At 38.9% G+C, this 17,700-nt stretch overlaps 1 protein-coding gene and 1 long non-coding RNA gene across 3 annotated transcripts in view; one reads left to right on the forward strand and one right to left on the reverse strand.

Moving 5' to 3' along the window:
- LOC109540182 (syntaxin-binding protein 5) overlaps window positions 1-17,700 on the forward strand; it is a gene marked incomplete at its 3' end in the record, with an annotated part of 66,847 nt that overhangs the window by 27,938 nt on the left and 21,209 nt on the right. For both annotated transcript variants that reach the window (XM_048668667.1, XM_048668668.1), the window contains 12 exon segments: window positions 6,917-7,014; window positions 11,006-11,203; window positions 11,261-11,395; window positions 11,458-11,521; window positions 15,051-15,255; window positions 15,431-15,506; window positions 15,593-15,747; window positions 15,810-16,104; window positions 16,161-16,398; window positions 16,516-16,647; window positions 16,701-16,843; window positions 16,898-17,099. In XM_048668667.1, the coding sequence (XP_048524624.1) occupies window positions 6,917-7,014; window positions 11,006-11,203; window positions 11,261-11,395; window positions 11,458-11,521; window positions 15,051-15,255; window positions 15,431-15,506; window positions 15,593-15,747; window positions 15,810-16,104; window positions 16,161-16,398; window positions 16,516-16,647; window positions 16,701-16,843; window positions 16,898-17,099 (1,941 nt within the window).
- LOC125505230 lies at window positions 16,284-16,998 on the reverse strand. The gene is made up of 3 exons (XR_007282023.1): window positions 16,908-16,998; window positions 16,449-16,841; window positions 16,284-16,370 (listed from the first exon to the last, which is right to left on the reverse strand). It is a non-coding gene; the product is annotated as an uncharacterized LOC125505230 (long non-coding RNA).

Raw genomic sequence — 17,700 nt, forward strand, 5'->3', positions numbered from 1 at the left:
GGAAAACACCGAAACGTATTTTAATTGATAAATAGACAATAAATGACTGAAGCCCAGAAATTGATTTTGATTTGGCAGTTAATAAAATTACGTTTCTCAACACAGAATTAGTATTCAATTGAGCTTCCTGCTTAGATAAGACCGGAAGATGATTATAAGTAATGCCAAATGCAGGAATTGTGCTTTTGAAGGGGAAGGCAAATGGAAACGTGACCAGTTTCGCTTCAAATCTGGAAATGCAACGTTTTTTTGGAACATGGAAAATGTGGCAAGTTACAGAGAGCCGTCGTGCGTACTTTTGATAGAGTTTGAGGAGCTATCATAAGACACACGCGGCTGTTTGTGATTGACGCGATCGACCAAGAGATGCTCAGTTTACTTATTCGGTTCCTGACAACTGGGACTGAAATCATACGGGAACAATGAAGAGAATGCAGGAATGGGAAAAACTGCTATTTGGTACACAACAGCTGCGAAAAAACAGTTCAAAAACAATTTCTTTGCAAGCACACAACACTTTCTTTTATGCATTTTTTTGCAATCATTCCTAATCACAAAAGCAAAAAAATAAGCGAACTGGAAACAAGATTCTGCAAATAAAACAATTCAAGCGAAAATACAGCGGTTTGGATTCGCATCGAACATTTGAAACATGTTTTAAAGTTTGAAACCTTCTGCCGGAGGATAAGGACAATTTCCAAGTGTCGCTTTTAGAGCATTTTTACTGTGTTTGGGGTCGCCTGCTTCCAGTCACACACAGGATTATCCTGGAAAGTTTTACGGTATTCCGGACAACTGGGACACCGCTTTTTAGGCCCATTTGTAAATCTAAAATGCACATGAATGGCTTTGGGCGTCCAACAAGTTTCCAGCTACAACCAAGAGAATATTCAATTCCAGTTGGTGTTTGGCGGTGTTTTTCTGCCCAGTTAATGATCCTAAATGGTTTACTGCTGGCATTCTATTAAGGCTTATCACTGGCATAGATATAACTAGTCAGTTTCGTTCGAGGCATGGAAGAGTTAGCGCTGGTTGGGTAATTTGCATGAAAATGGCACAGATCGGAACGATTTGCATAACAACCCCCAAGGATTCACTAGTCAAAAGCCAGGCATTCACGGTGTCTTTGTGTGGGGCGGGACTTTTTGATATCTTGGCAGAATTTACGGGAGAATTATGAGGAAAAAACAAATTATTGTCTGAAAATTTCATTTTCAATGGTGTTTTTAAACGTGCGCACTTGGAGCCGCTATTTGCTTCGACAACTCAATGAGTTTTTTTGCATTTATTATGTTCTCTGTTACTCGCAAAGTTTTGCAAAAACGAGGCAAAATTTGATTGAATGCACATGGAGAAGGTCGTATGAAAGTTTTTTAGTTAATAGCAGGAATGACACTTTCTATATTTTTTTTTCTTCGAGGGTCTGTTTAAAAAAATTTGCCATTTGCCTCCTGACGCAGATAAAAGAATGACAATTTGTCCACATATAGAGCAGAAACGCTTCTATATCAGGGACAAGTTGGGAGTTTGCCCAAAACTCGAGGCGATTTGGGAATTTTTTTGAATAGCGCGTACTTTCAGCTCATAACTGGCGCTTTGCATGCTCTGTTGAAAAATCTCCGCTTTGCCTCTGCAGCCAATGGAGGGCTGCAACTTTTGCTCTATTTAGAGCAAATGTAGTTCGATATCTCGTGTAAGATTGAACTTCCTTGAAATCTGGACGCAATTTCGGAAATTTTTTGAAAAACTCCTTTTGAGCTGTCAATTGGCACTGTACAGGTTCTGTTTCAAATAGTTGCTGTTAGGCTCCTGCGAACTATGGTGATCGGAAGTTTTTGTCAGATTTAGGCCAAAGTTGGTTCTAGATTTGGCGCAAGTTTCGGCGTTCCTGGAGTTTTCGGAGAATTACACAAAAATTGAGAAATGTGCACTTTCTGATTTATGTTGTGGCTGGGCAGGGTCTGTTTCAAAAATTCGCCATTTGCCTCCTGCCGCCGATAAAAGACTAACAATTTGTCCAGATATAGAGCAGAAACGTTTCTATATCAGGGACAAGTTGGGAGTTTGCCCAAAACTTGAGGCGATTTGGGGAATTTTTTGAATAGCGCGTACTTTCAGCTCATAGCTGGCGCTTTGCATGCTCTGTTAAGAAAAAACTCTGCAGCCAATGCCTTCATTGCTGCAACTTTTGCCGTATTTAGAGCAAATTGAGTTTTATATTTGGAGCAAGATTAAACTTTCTTGAAAACTGGACCGAATTTCGGAAATTTTTTGGAAAACGCTTACTTTGAGCATTCAATTGGAGCTGTACAGGTTCTGTTTCAAATTATTGCCGTTTGCCTCCTGCCGCCGTTAAAGAGCTAAGGTTTTGTCAGACCATAGAGCAATAAAGGCTCTAAATCTGGGTTAAGTATGGACTTTTCCGAAGTCATGGAAAAATGTTGAAAATAAAAAAAACACGCGGCTTGAAATGATCTTTCGCGCCGTACAGGTTTTGTTTCAAATGCTTGCTCTTTGACTCCTACTCCTGAAAGTTGCTTCTAGTTTTGGCTCTAGTTTGGACTTTCCCGTAGTCCTCAGAGAAATTTGAAAATTATTTGAAAAATCTGCACTTTCTGAACTCTGTTGGCGCCGTGGAGGGTCTGTTTCAAAAATTCGCCATTTGGCTCCCGTTGCCGATAAAAGACTGACGATTTGTCCAGATATAGAGCAGAACTGGCTCTATATCGGGGATGAGTTGGAACTTAACCAAAGACTTGAGAAATTGTGTGTAATTTTTTGAATAGTGGTTACATTTTGAATAGTTGCATCCTCTATAAAAAAATCGYCGTTTTSCTCCTGCTGCCAATAGAGGATTGRCACTTTTGCTGAAAATAGACGAAATATAGCTCGATATCTCGTGTAAGGCTGAWCTTTGTTSAAAACTGGACGCAATTTCGGAAATTTTTTGAAAACCGCCCTCTTTGAGCATTCAATTGGCGCCGTACGGGTTCTGTTTAAATATTTGCTGTTTTTGCTCAGAACATAGAGAAATAAAGGCTCTATATTTGAATAGAGTCTGACCTTTCGTTTTTCGAATGTACACATAGCAGAAATAACGGCAATTGAATAGCTGTAAAACAACAGTCATACTTATAAAATTGCGGAAGTTTTCCATACTTATGTTGTCATCTCCAGGGCTGATACCTAACTTTGCCCTGAAGATGCCTGAATAAATGTGCCGAAACGTGGGCAATTTTGTAAGTCTGGCGTTTGTTAACCAACCGATTCATTCAGTACTGGCCTATAATTGTTTATTACAAATTCGTTGAGTTTCACCCCGGAATGATTGTTCAGTTATCGCTGATTTGTCTTCGTTAATGGATGGCGAGCGAAGCCAATTAGCTGCTAAATTGCTCGCTCTTAGTTCGAATGGCCCCAAAATTAATGTCCTCCTCTCGTTCGACAGCCATTTAATCAATGCAAAACCCATTCTGGAAATTTATGTGTTTCTGGACGCGCCGCACACTTGGGTCAAGTGCAGCTTAACTTTGTCAATTATGGTACTTTCCAGATCGGTGGCATTGTTCCGCTTGGGGCCCATGTGGTCCATATCCAGATTAAATAGTTTTCAAATTGCCGCCTGGATGGTTCTGCAGCTACATAGTTGGCTAAATATTTCACCTGAGTGAAGAGATTGGAATTCTTGCCGTTTATTATCACAGAGTTGTTTATGAAGCGTTGGGCGATTGGGTTGTTCCAGCAGCTTCTGTAACCGCGCTGTGCTTCTAGATTGGAAAACTTTTCTGAAACATTCTGATCTGCTTCAAAGTTTCAGAGGTTCGCACTGCTCGAGCTGGGAGGGTTATTTTGTCACAGACAGTTCGAATGAACCCTCATTTCTCTTCCTCTTGCCTAACTTGCTTTGTCAACTAAACAGATCAGTTGTACTTCGAAGCGTGATTGATCGCCTTTTGGGCATTAAATCGGCTGTATAATGTATAAGACTAAATTTCCATTTGCACTTTCATCGCCGTCGAACCAACACAGCAGGAAAAGTGTAAAGTTTTTCAATTTCCTGCCAGGTTTACACTGGCATCGTAAAGAGCATTCGCCTGCTGCCATACACCTGGAGCTGTTGAGCTTCATATTGGGTTGAAACCCGATTTTCCTGGCATTCAGCCTGTTCTTGCCAGTCACCAATTATTTAAATAATACGCCTGGATTGGTTCCTGCAGGAAAACGTCATCGTTTTATGCCAGCATTTCTTTGTCTCGGCGTATTTTCCTCTGGAGAGGTGTCGTGCAAAATAACACGTTTCATTACCCCGAAATATGATGGAATAAAGGTCGAGAGCCATAGTGGCCTCATTATTTACCTGCCGGCTTTGTTTTGGGAATTGCAAAATGTGTATGTTGCTTTACGGGCATATGTTGGTTGAAACAAAGAGCTGGAATAGCAATAATTCAGTTTGTTAGCGCTGTTTCGAATGATTCTGCCTCTGAAAGCCGCGGGAGTCGTTTGGATACGGTGGATTTTGCTTTGAACTATCTTGTGCAGAAACTACTTTGGATTTATACGCGTAGTTTCAACTGCAATCGCTTGCTAAGTTAGTTTTTTCCTTACTGGTTTAATTGCAACGATGGTTTTCTATGCAGCAGTTTGCTTTGATAGCGGAATTTGGAGCGATGTGAAAACAGGCTTTTTTGAGCCAGAAGTTCAAAGTTTCTTCCGTTTTGCCACTCCAATTCTACTGTTATTTTTTACGCAAAAAGAGGCGTTGCACAGAAAAATGTCAAGCGGGTTTGTCTCGTCCTAATTGATCAGAAACTTGGACACACATTTTTAGTTTAGGAAAAAGCTGCAGTTTACCAGTTTTTTTAATTAAAAGTACGCGCTTTATTTTCACGTTTTGAGCACTTTGGAACTTGAATGTTGCACTGGTCCGGCTTTAATTTTTTTACTCGAAAACGGCATTGAGCAAAAAATTGTCAAGATATTTTTTCTCCTCGAAACATTAATCAGAAACTTGGAATCGAAGCTTTACTTTGCGAAAAGTATTCGGTTTAAGCAAATATATTTTGAGCGCTTGGCAACTAGAGTATCTACTGCAAAAAATTGACTTATTTTTTAGTTCCAAAATAGGGAGTCGAAAAAATTAATAAATTAAATCAAATAAGACGAAACGTCGGTAGCATAAACCCAAAAGTAGCTTTAGAGTTGAAGGAGCATCTTCCTAAAAATTAATATTTCAGACGATTTTTCAGTATAAATCAACTGTGAACCTTCAATTTTCCTTCCCGAGACGTTATCGCACGAAACTCCCAGGTTTTATGGGCGATTTCGGAAACTTTCCAGTCCAATATAACTTTTTTTGCTGGGCAAGTGTCGCTTGAAAGAAACAGGCACATTATCAGCGCCTTAATAAACCCTAGCGTTATAAATTTGATCATCAAGGGACTAGTTGGAAAACGGAGGCGAACAGCATGCAGGAAATTCATCAAAACTTGGACACTTTCGGCCAATATTTCCATGGGCTTTTAGCGAAGGTTCCAACGACCCAAGGGAGTGCAAAATAGAACTCGTCGTCCATTTCCCAGTATAATACAGTGTTTCACTGATCGGGGCTTTAGTATATACGGAAAAGATGAAACACAATTCTATTATAATTCGGGGCGCATCTGGAGAATAAAGCCATAAATTTAACCCGATATATTCCTTAAACCAATCTGCTTGGGTGGCTGGTTATGAAACGCGAATGGGGGGAAAAAGGTCCGATCGATGCAAATCCAATACTTTTAAGCTTATTTTTGAACGCCCATATCACTTCTGTTATGTGGGGTGTTGGGTAAAAATGTGCACTTTTTTGGGTGTTTGTTTTGTGTTCATCTCGAAAATGGATGAAAAAATGGGTAAGGGAAAATCGTTAAGTTGTTGTTTAATGATTATTATCGAAAAAGAGTCTCAATTCGTGCTAACGCAATGGGACTATCAGTTTTCGCTTCCTAAACATGAGCGAACGTTATTGGGGATTATTGAATTTAAGGAGCTCCTCTTTGGACGTGATAAAGACGCTAAATATCCGGCTTCGATCCTCGGCATATTATGCGCCAAATAAATTAAATGAAGCGCAAGGCCCGGATCTGTTGGAAGATAAAGTTGAGGAAATTGGGGCAGGGAAAATTAGGAAAAATGTGGCTAATTTCCTAGCTGGGTCGCTTTAACGGGCTTCAGAACACTTTCAGCTGGAGCTCACAAACCAGCGTTTTTTGCCATTATTTTCAACGCTAGTAATCCTAATGAACGGCAAGAACCTTAATCTAGTGTAGATGCCGAATCTTCAAGAACTAAGTTGATTAATGTCTACAAACGATTCCGGTCGCTCTATTAAAACGACATTAAACTTTATAGCCCCGCTAACTCGCTAGATTATCTTCATGCTGGTAAGTTTATCCACAATTTAGCAACGTTAATGATTATCGGCGAACTTGAAAAGGAGCCTTTCAGCTTTCAGGCCCTTTCGGCCGAGCAAAAACAACGAGAAATGTTATTATTTTCGTTTTTTTCTCAGCGGTTTGGCCTAATTAATGTTAACGAGCCTCGTTTTCTTCCGGTTATATCTACCAAAAGTGACGATTTCTCTTCAGCAAGAGGCGCTGAATGAAATTTAATTACACCATTTCATAAGGACAACAGAGAAATGGCTTTTTGACGCCAGAGGTTTTTTCCCTTGATGGTTTTGTGCGTTTTTCTTTCGTTTCACAGATTTTATTAAGTAAAGTGATTTGTCTTCGTAGAAGAATACCTGGCATTTTAGTGTCTAGGCAAATCCGGCAAATGGGAAAGTAACTAGGATTAATGGCGGTTGGATAGTTAGTTCTAGGATTAAATTTGAAATAAGCATATTTTATGGACATTTTGCTGTTCTCTTTTGCAGACGTTTCGACATGGATTTCCATACCAACCGACTGCAATGGCTTTCGATCCCATCCAGAAGCTGCTTGCGCTCGGATCAAAATGCGGATCGCTCAGAATGTATCCTTTTTCCTAATGGAGTTCAGGTGGTACTTAAGGTATTGCTGAAAACGATGAGTGAACAACAAATCCATTACAAACTGGAAATGATTTGGTTTTGTCGGGCGTTTCGCAAGCAGCAGTGGCCTGCATCTTCAGAGCTTTTCAAGGCTTTTCGGCAAAAATCTCAGCAGTTTCAAGCAATAGTCGCAAAAGTTTTACGATTTATTTTCCATTAATAACGGCCTTAAACGAGTACGTAAACATAGCTGTTTTGTACGCAAACATACCTGTTATATGCGCGAATTTCGGGCGCTCGTTTTAGCCTTTGTTTAATCAAGCTGGAACAAATGGACCTCGTTATTGGATTTCGCTCAGTTTCACTTAAAACGATCAGCATTTTGCTGGGAAAGCGAATGGAAAAAATAGCAACGCTCCAAGGGAAATTGGCTCTCGTTGAACAACAAATTATTATTTTCTTGCGACGTATTTTATGCCCATTTTGCTTGGGAATAATTAACGTTTTGCCAAATATTTTCCCCCTTATAAATGCTCGTTTACGTCAGGGCATATTCCCTAATTGGAATTTCAAATATCCTTATGTAGCCGGTCTTGAGGCGGCTTTGTTTATTATAAAGCGATTTGGACGGAAACTCAAACTCACTTTCAAGAGCGGATTACTGCCAACGGTATAAAAGTCTGTAGCGAAACTGGCCCAATTTTGATATAAAGTAATTTGAATTTAAATGGGAAAGCCATTATGAGGAAATTTGTATTTTAAGCAACTGAAAGCGTGTTTTAATTGAGCGAATGTCACGAAATAATATTTCTGCTCTATTCTATATCATCGACACCCTTTTCTAAACAATGGAAAGCTCCTTGGCTTTCTTTCTCATTAGGAAGAGCTTTTAGGACCGGGTTTATCCATCCCCAGAGACCCGAGAGCCTCTATTGATGTAGTAGAAACGGATGCTTTTATTGTGTCTGATAAAAGCTCTGTTTCTCTTTGGGCCGATGTGTATGTTGCGGATACTCTTGAGTGGACAATTGGCTCGATTCGTTTATCTAGTAATTTCATAAATATTAAATTGAAATGGAGCGAATTCAGATCGATTTCTCTCATTTGGCAATTTTAGTTGGATACTGAAAAATCGCCAGGCCCAAACTCGAAAAAGCGCTAAAGGAAATTTAATATTTTGCGCCCTAATTAATCGTTTTCCCTTCTGTTATTTCGCATTGAACGCGATTTTAATCTCATTTCATCTTTCTGTCTCGACCAGGGCTGTAAACATCGAAATTGGGGAGTTCCATTAGATGCAAAGCTGTTCTTAAAGCGCCAAAAAATATTGTGTCTTTTGGAGGATTTTGTCGCTTTTCCACAGTTTCCAGATTTAGTTTCAAATGGTTTCAACTCCCAAAGCAAAGACGTAAATATCTTCACATTAATGGGCAAAAAATGGCATCATTCATCACAGGATCGAACAGAAGTTTTCATGATCAAAGGACTCGGATTTTGGACTTTCAGGACTTATACATTGCGTTTCTTTCCAACGTTTCGCAAACGCGAGTGGCTCGCATCTTCAGAGGCAGTTTGCTCGACGCAGCAGCGACGCCGGTAAGAAATTGAAATTCTGTCCCACGACGTATTCAAATTGTTTTTGTGTCTAAATTACTGCTTGCAGTGTTCGATAACTTCCACATAATTGTTTAAATTAATGCAAATTTAAACGAGTTAAGCCTGGCACAAAATACACGCGTTTTATAACTTGAGAGTGTATGACACACACGGTCCAAATATATTTTATTTGTTCAATTCCTATGAAATGCCGCAAAAATGTGTTCTTTATTGGCGTTTTTAAGCCGCAAACTTCAAAATAAACAGATTTTTGTCTCTTTGGCAATTATCTTTGTTTCGTGTCTAAATTATTGCGTGCATTCTTTGATGAGTTTTACACGTTTTGTATAAATTAATAAATATTTCAACTAATTAAACTTTGCACAAAAACAAGTATTTAATAACGTAAGAGCGTATGACACACCCGATTAATTTTTTTTAGATTTGTTCAATTTTCGATAAACTAAGGCATTAAAGGTTTTTATTAATTCTCTCGAATCAAATGCCGCATAAATGTGACCTTATGGCTGATTAAACTCATTAACACTACGATTTACCGGCGCTTAAACAGTGAAAATGCAATAAATGGTTTTGTGTCTGAAATAACTGGAGCAGAAACATCTCCAAATTGCTTTATTCTATCGATTGCCTCATTGTTGCCGTAGTTGCACTTGTTCTATGCATTATTCGCTTTTCCGATAAACTATTTTCTGCCAAAGTCTGTGCCGGTTTGCTGTTCGCATCAAACAGGGTCGCAAATTGGAATTTAATCTATACGGACATTCTACAGCGGGCACATGCATGCATATCTTGTCGAGAGGATTAATGTTCATTTTCATGGCGAAATCCAATTTTTACGTCCAACAATTACGGGAATAATTAAATTTTAATTATTCAGCCACTGCACAAGTTCGATCGCGAAATGATTAACGGAATGTTTATTGGGGGGCTCTTCGGCCTGGGCAAATAACTGAATGTTAATTTAGCGCTAACTACTTAATAAGCCAATTTAAATATGCAAATTAATTGAATTGTATTGCGGAGAGTTCAATTCAATGTGGATATTTTACATGCCATTTTACTTGTCGGTTTTTGTTGATTTGAAATGGATGTTTGCGCGTTTGTTGGCAAAGTTGTTATTTTAACCATTCCGTCAGCCAGTCGAAGTTCTTCCAAGACGTTGTCCATTAGAACGCCGCAAGTATTTTCAACTTGTTGAGACTCTCATTTCGACGGGCGCTTGCGGGCACTTCAAAAAGCCACTCCATCTGTGCCGTTCACGGTTTACAAAGCCCTTTGAGAAGTTTTCGTTTTAAATATTCATGAAAGATTCTTATTACGTTTCCAGTTTGATGTTGAGGAAATGGATGGTGTTCGGTTTTCCGATTGATTAATTCACGAAGAATGAAAGAACACAGTCACAAACGCATAAAAATCGACGATAGTGTAGAGTACGCATGAAAAAAACTGCACTTGGAAGAAGAAAGGTCCAAGAAGGAGACGAAGAGTTGCCTTTTCATCCTGCCACCCTGTATAAATCGCTTTCTTTAAATAGGAATGTCCATTTTCCCTTTCCATAACTGTGTATGGGCTCGATCAATGCAAAACATTACAAATGAATGGACTAATAATAAACAAACAGTAATGAGCAGGCGGAATATAATTCATCGGGAGTTGTAAGGCGCATAGAAAGCTGATTTCAATTTAGATGTGGCTTTGTAATTGAGTTGAGGCCCCATTCAACAGGCCTAGACAAAGGATCCTTTCTACTGCTGGACGCTTTTTCTCGCATTGTACCCCTGAGCCCATTCGAGGGTTGAATTTGAAATGCCACAAAATAACCGGCTTTTCCAAAACGGCTGCAGTTAAAAAACGTTCAATTTTAAGGTGTTTTGGGCAAAGTTTGAATGTGCCGCCAAACCACAGAGCTTCTGATTGGCTAGTTGGTGTTAAATTGGGTGCGGCCTGCAAATGTTATAGTCGTTGCCGGGCAACGCTTAAGCGCCAAATTCGAATTTATCCTCTCTTTTCCAGTGCAATTTTTGGAATGAGTTAAGAACGAACCCTTTGTTAATTAATAATTTCTAGATTACGCAAAATGGAAACCTGGCGAAAGCCTTTCAATCCGTAAAATTTTAATAAGTTTGTTACTGGCTTTGCTGTGCCAAATCCGGGCATTTCGCTCTGCCCAAGCCAGTAAATTAGAGCGCTTTTCAGAGCGTTTGTTCATAGAGCGACGAATTTTCCAGCGCTTTGTTCGCAGCTTCAACTGGCGTTCTTTTGGTTCATCAGCTCGTTCAGCTATATTCAATATTTAAACTGTCCCAATGTATAAAATTGGGCTTTGGCAGTATACTGTTAAAATAATCTGCATATTTCCTGAAAAAATCCGTTCAGTTTTGGCCAGCCTGGAGTGGATGTGCATGTTCGACACGACATGGACGGGCCGCCTGGATCAGCTGCAATTTTGCACTTGCAGTTTTTGGTCAATGAAGGTTTCCTGATTTCGGCCACGGCAGACGACACTCTTCATCTGTGGAGCCACAAGCAGAAAGTGCCGCAAATTGTCCAGAGCCTGAAGTTCCAAAAGGAGAAGTCAGTCGTTCGTTTCAGCCAATTGGCTGGAAACTGTGTGCAATTTTATGTTTTCAGGATCTCTTATATGCATCTTCCGCTCCAATCAAAGTGGATGTACGTCGGCACGGTGAAGGGCAATGTTCATGTGGTGCAAATCGAAACGTTCTCCCTTTCAGGATATATAATAAATTGGAACAAAACAATCGAACTGTAAGTACCAGGCGGTGGATGGAGGCTTTGTATGTTGACGCTTTTATTTGGGATTTTTCCAGTACCATGAAAACTCATCCGGGGGCTATAGTTCATTTAAGTGATAATCCGTTAGATGCTAGCAAAGTAAGTACACAGTTTTGTGTCAATATTTCTGCATTTTTGGTAAGGAAAAATGCGTTTCTGCACAACCTCCAGCCTGTGCTTCAGCACACAACTATTCAGCTGTCTGTTTCAATTGCCCCCACTTATGTTGTTCCTTTATTGCTTGTTCCGTTTATTTTAATTTAATAATAATACTTGTTAGTTTTATGTTTGCCACCATGTGTTGACGGAAAAACCCACAAACCTAAATAATTACTGGTTATGATCACGTTCACTAACTAACCACAACATCATTAGTATTCAGACGTTCAGCAAGATCAGGAACTAAAAGTACAGAACGCAATGAAGAAGCCAGAGAACAACAATTTATAAACTCAATCGCAAAAAGGCAAACAGAAATACAACGAATCAGAGCGGAATCAAACAAGATTAGGAGTAATTAATAACGAATTAAAATGAATATTTCCTTCGTATGATAATCTGTCCGTTTGAAGTGTGCAATTATGCATCGCAAAATTACAGCATTATTACATTAAAAAATTATTATCAGCAATTTTGAAGCACTTGTGCAATTACCCCCGAAAACTTTCTGAAACTGAAATGATTAATTAATCAAAAATAGTAATTGAAACACATAAAGAGCATTGCATTTTGAAGATCTTCAAGTCTTTCAAATTGCAGTGGCAAATAAAAGAAAAAAACATTTAAATCAGTGACTGAAATTATTATGAACCGCAAAGGAAAATCCAAGCAAAGGAAGACAAAAGGAAAATTATGGGAACAAAACAGTAATTAACAGAAAGGAGAACTCAAGAACAAAAATAGCTGGAACAACTTTCTGTTTAGCAGTTTTTCAGCTAAAAGATGCAATCAATAATAGTTATTGAATCTACAAAAATTCAGCTCGTTTTGATTGATGATTTTGTATCGTTTTTTATATGGCTATTAGGAAGAGTTTGCATGCATTTGTTTGTTTTCTTTTGTTCCAAGTTTGCATCGAAACCGATAACTTCCACATAATTGTTTAAATTAATGCAAATTTAAACCAGTTAAGCCTGGCACAAAATACACGCGTTTCATAACTTGAGAGTGTATGACACACACGATCCAAATATATTTTATTTGTTGAATTTCTATGAAATGCCGCAAAAATGTGTTCTTTATTGGCGTTTTTAAGCCGCAAACTTCAAAATAAAAAGATTTTTGTCTCTGTTCTTGTTCCTTTATTGCTTGTTTCGTTTATTTCAATTTAATAATAATAATTGTTGGTTTTATTTTTGCCACCATCTATTGACCGAAAAACCCACAAACCTAAATAATTACTGATTATGATCACGGTCACTAATTAACCACATCATTAGTATTCAAACCTTCAGCAAGATCAGGAACTAAWAGTACAGAAAGCAATGAAGAAGCCAGAGAACAACAATTTATAAAATCAATCGCAAAAAGGCAAACAGAAATACAACGAATCAGAGCGAAATCCAACAAGATTAAGAGTAATTTAGAACGAATTAAAATGAAAACTTTCTGAAACTGAAATCATTAATTAATCAAAAATAATAATTGATACATAAAGAGGATTGAATTTTGAGGATCTTCAAGTCTTTCAAATTGCAGCGGCAAATGAAACAAAAAAATATTTAAATCAGTGACCGAAATTATTATGAACCGCAAAGGAAAATCCAAGCAAAGGAAGATAAAAGGAAAATTATGGGAACAAAACAGTAATTAACAGAAAGGAGAACTCAAGAACAAAAATAGCTGGAACAATTTTGGGTTTAGCAGTTTTTGAGCTAAAAGATTCAATCAATAATAGTTATGGAATCTACAAAAATTCAGCTCGTTTTGATTGATGATTTTGTATCGTTCTTTATGGCTATTAGGAAGAGTTTGCATGCATTTGCTTGTTTTCTTTTGTTCCAAGTTTGCATCGAAACCGATAACTTCCACATAATTGTTTAAAGTAATGCAAATTTAAACGAGTTAAGCCTGGCACAAAATACACGCGTTTCATAACTTGAGAGTTTATAACACACACGGTTCAAATTATTTTATTTGTTCAATTTCGATGAAATGCCGCAAAAATGTGTTCTTTATTGGCGTTTTTAAGCCGCAAACTTCAAAATTTTTGTCCCTGTTCTTGTTCCTTTATTGCTTGTTTCGTTTATTTCAATTTAATAATAATAATTATTGGTTTTATTTTTGCCACCATCTATTGACCGAAAAACCCCCAAACCTAAATAATTACTGATTTTGATCACGGTCACTAATTAACCACAACATCATTAGTATTCAAACGTTTAGCAAGATCAGGAACTAAAAGTACAGAAAGCAATGAAGAAGCCAGAGAACAACAATTTATAAAATCAATCGCAGAAAGGCAAACATAAATACAACGAATCAGAGCGAAATCCAACAAGATTAAGAGTAATTAAGAACGAATTAAAATGAAAACTTTCTGAAACTGAAATCATTAATTAATCAAAAATATTAATTGAAACATAAGGAGGATTGCATTTTGAAAATCTTCAAGTCTTTCAAATTGCAGCGGCAAATGAAACAAAAAATATTTAAATCAGTGACTGAAATTAGTATTCTGAACCGCAAAGGAAAATCCAAACAAAGGAAGACAAAAGGAAAATTATGGGAACAAAACAGTAATTAACAGAAAGGAGAACTCAAGAACAAAAATAGCTGGAACAATCAATAATAGTTATGGAATCTACAAAAATTCAGCTCGTTTTGATTGATGATTTTGTATCGTTTTATATGGTTATTAGGAAGAGTTTGCATGCATTTGTTTTTTTTCTTTTGTTCCAAGTTTGCATCGAAACCGATAACTTCCACATAATTGTTTAAATTAATGCAAATTTAAACGAGTTATGCCTGGCACAAAATACACGCGTTTCATAACTTGAGAGTGTATGACACACACGATCCAAATATATTTTATTTGTTCAATTTCTATGAAATGCCGCAAAAATGTGTTCTTTATTGAATCAATGAAGAAGCAACAGAACAACAATTTATAAAATCAATCGCAAAAAGGCAGACAGAAATACAACGAATCAGAGCGAAATCCAACAAGATTAAGAGTTATTAAGAACGAATTAAAATGAAAGATTTCTGAAACTAAAATCACTAATTAATCAAAAATAGCAATTGAAACACATGAAGAGCATTGCATTTTGAAAATCTTCAAGTCTTTCAAATTGCAACGGCAAATAAAAGAAAAAATATTTAAATCAGTGACTGAAATTAGTATTCTGAATCGCATAGGAAAATCCAAGCAAAGGAAGACAAAAGGAAAATTATGGGTACTCAAGAACAAAAATAGCTGGAACAATTTTCTGTTTAGCAGTTTTTGAGCTAAAAGATGCAATCAATAATAGTTATGGAATCTACAAAAATTCAGCTCGTTTTGATTGATGATTTTGTATCGTTTTTTATGGCTATTAGGAAGAGTTTGCATGCGTTTGTTTGTTTTCTTTTGTTCCAAGTTTGCATCGAAAGCAAACTAAGAAATGAATATTTCCGTGTGTTTCAGTTATTAATAGGGTATGAATCTGGCCAAATAGTATTATGGGACTTGCGAAGCCGAAATATCGAGATGCGATGGCTGGCTTATGATCTCAGGTCGATATCCTGGCACTACGAAGGCAAGCAGTTCATGTGCGCCCATGCAGATGGAACATTGACCACGTGGAACATTCGAAATAGTCAGAAATATGTTCATATTTCTCAACCTCATGGTAGGTGTATGGGATCATATTTAAAATGTTGAAGTTTTTAGCTGTTCTGAAGTTGATTGTAGTACCGGTTTGTGCAAGATGTTCGCCTAACATCTTGGACACTATTTCAATTAATTTACGTGTTGCAAAAAGCTAATTTTCGACTTGCTCCATTAATAACTGTTTGCATTTGCAGCCAAATTTAATAAAGATGGAAAGCCCGAACAGTGCAAACCCATCGGTAAAGTTGAGTGGAAGACTAATAGAGCAGGGTGAGGACATTAATTAATTCACACTAACTAATCAGTTATCGTAGAAGGAGTTTGCTGGAAAGTTGTGCGATTATTAACGCTTGCAGGGAAGCATTTGTGATATTTTCCGGAGGAATGCCTTACGACCAAGCTTGTCGAACGCCCAGTATTACTGTTGTACATAATAAGACGACGACCGTTTTAGAAATGGAGCACAACGTGATAGATTTCGTTACTTTATGCGAGTCGCCATATATCAGTGGTAAGACAAGAAGAAGAAAGTTTTTTCTCCCGTGCAACAATTTCCAACTTTATTTTTCCCAGATATGCAGGAGCCGTTCGCAATAATCGCCCTCCTCCAAAACGACCTGGTGGTTGTGGACCTACAAACGCCCGGATACCCCTGGATAGAGAATCCCTACCCGATGAATATCCACGAATCGCCGGTGACCTGCGTGAGTTATCTGGCCGACTGTCCAGTGGATCTGATCCCGGCCTTTTATTCCGTGGGCAGAGCCGGATCGAGTAAACGGCAGGGTCTGAGCGAGATGGACTGGCCGATCAACGGGGGCACCTGGTCTGCACAGGGCTGCAGCTATGCGGAAGTCATTCTCACTGGGTATTGAACGGCAGCTTTCCCGTTCTCGTCATTGGCTTCATGCAGCTGTTCCGCAGGCACGCCGACGGCAGCATCAAGTTCTGGGATGCGAGCGCCGGCACTTTGCAAGTCCTCTACAAGTTGAAAACGTCGAAAATTTTCGAAAAACCCAAGTCCAGATCGACCGAATCGGAGGAGGATCCGTTTGCCATCAATTTGATCTCACTGTGTCCGGAGTCGAGGAAACTGTGCGTTGCTGGAGCCTCCAGTCATGTGATGCTCTTCACCTATAAGAAAACGGAAAGCAGTGATGAGGTGAGTGTGGAAAACTGCCACTGCAGGCCAACTTTAAGCGCAGTAGATACCGGGTGGGGAAACTGCGTCCTTCTTTTCCCCCCTGCTGGTTGGAGGCTAACCCATCAGTCCTTCTAGGTGATGGTATTGGAAATCCCCATAGTATACGAAGTGATTGAAGACGAAATATCGCCAGATTGCCAGTTTTCTGGACCAGGCAGCGCCGGCTCCGGCAACAAGCTGGATCTGCTGGATTTGGAGAACAAAAGGGTGCGTCCTGCCGAGGCTGGAAATCAGCTAATAAAGTTTACTGGCGCTTTCAGGAAGGTTGCACCTTGAAAGTGCGGACTGGCGCTCAGAAGAAGCCTGCAGGATTTCAAGCGCAACTAGTTTGTCTGACGCCGTGGAACAACGGCGAACCACCGAGTCACATTACCGCTTTAACCATAAATAGTTCTTATGGGCTGTAAGAATTCGCAAAAAAACCAGGTTTACTAAACTGATTTGCAACCACTTCCAGAATGGCTTACGGAAACGAGGCCGGCCTTGTGATAGTAGATATAGAGCAAAGAGTGTGCCTGCTGAATGTGGGCAGTCCGGACCTGTACGGGGCCCAGGATCCGTACTATCGGGTTCCGCGCAGCCCGAAGAAGAACCAAGTGGTTCCCGAGGCGATTCCTTTGGACTTTGAGCGGCAGCCCCGCAGCCCCAGCATCGATCAGGTCAGTGTTCAGTACTTGAAACCATCGCTAGCGGATGCTAATTATGGAAACTATTCATTCCTGCGGATCTCGAAGTGACGCATTTATGGTTGAAACAGGTCTGCAGTTAAAGGGAAACTAAGAGCGTCAATGTGAAACAGTCTTTACTCTCATACCTAAAGCACGTTCTATTTTTTTGCGAATTGCTGATCAGTTGCACCCCTTAGTCCATGCCCCAAGACACTTTGGGGGTCATTGAGGTTTCGTAATTTTTTCTTGCATGCAGTGCCGGTCAATCCAAATATCCAGTAAGTTGCCAACAAGTTTTCTGTTTTTTGTTTGGAAATCCACCATCAACTTTAACCATCACGTTTAAAAAATGCAGGTTTATTTGGTCGACGTCGACAGGAATTTGGTGCTGACCTCAGATTAAACAGATGCATTTGTTTACGTTTCTATGGGAGCAACATTGGTTTACAGTCTATACAAAAGTAGGTACTTACGAGGCTGCTTTGCCGGCTCGGTACTCAATTTGATATATATGAGTGGCATCAACAAGAAAATAGCAGGAAAACGGTAGCCATGAATATATTTAGTGTTATATTTGCTTAGTTTGTAATAA

The sequence above is a fragment of the Dendroctonus ponderosae genome, unplaced genomic scaffold (genome assembly GCF_020466585.1).
Source record: "Dendroctonus ponderosae isolate FM_Combo_2020 unplaced genomic scaffold, Dpon_F_20191213v2 Dpon_F_20191213_7, whole genome shotgun sequence".
Taxonomy (NCBI): Eukaryota; Metazoa; Arthropoda; class Insecta; order Coleoptera; family Curculionidae; genus Dendroctonus; species Dendroctonus ponderosae.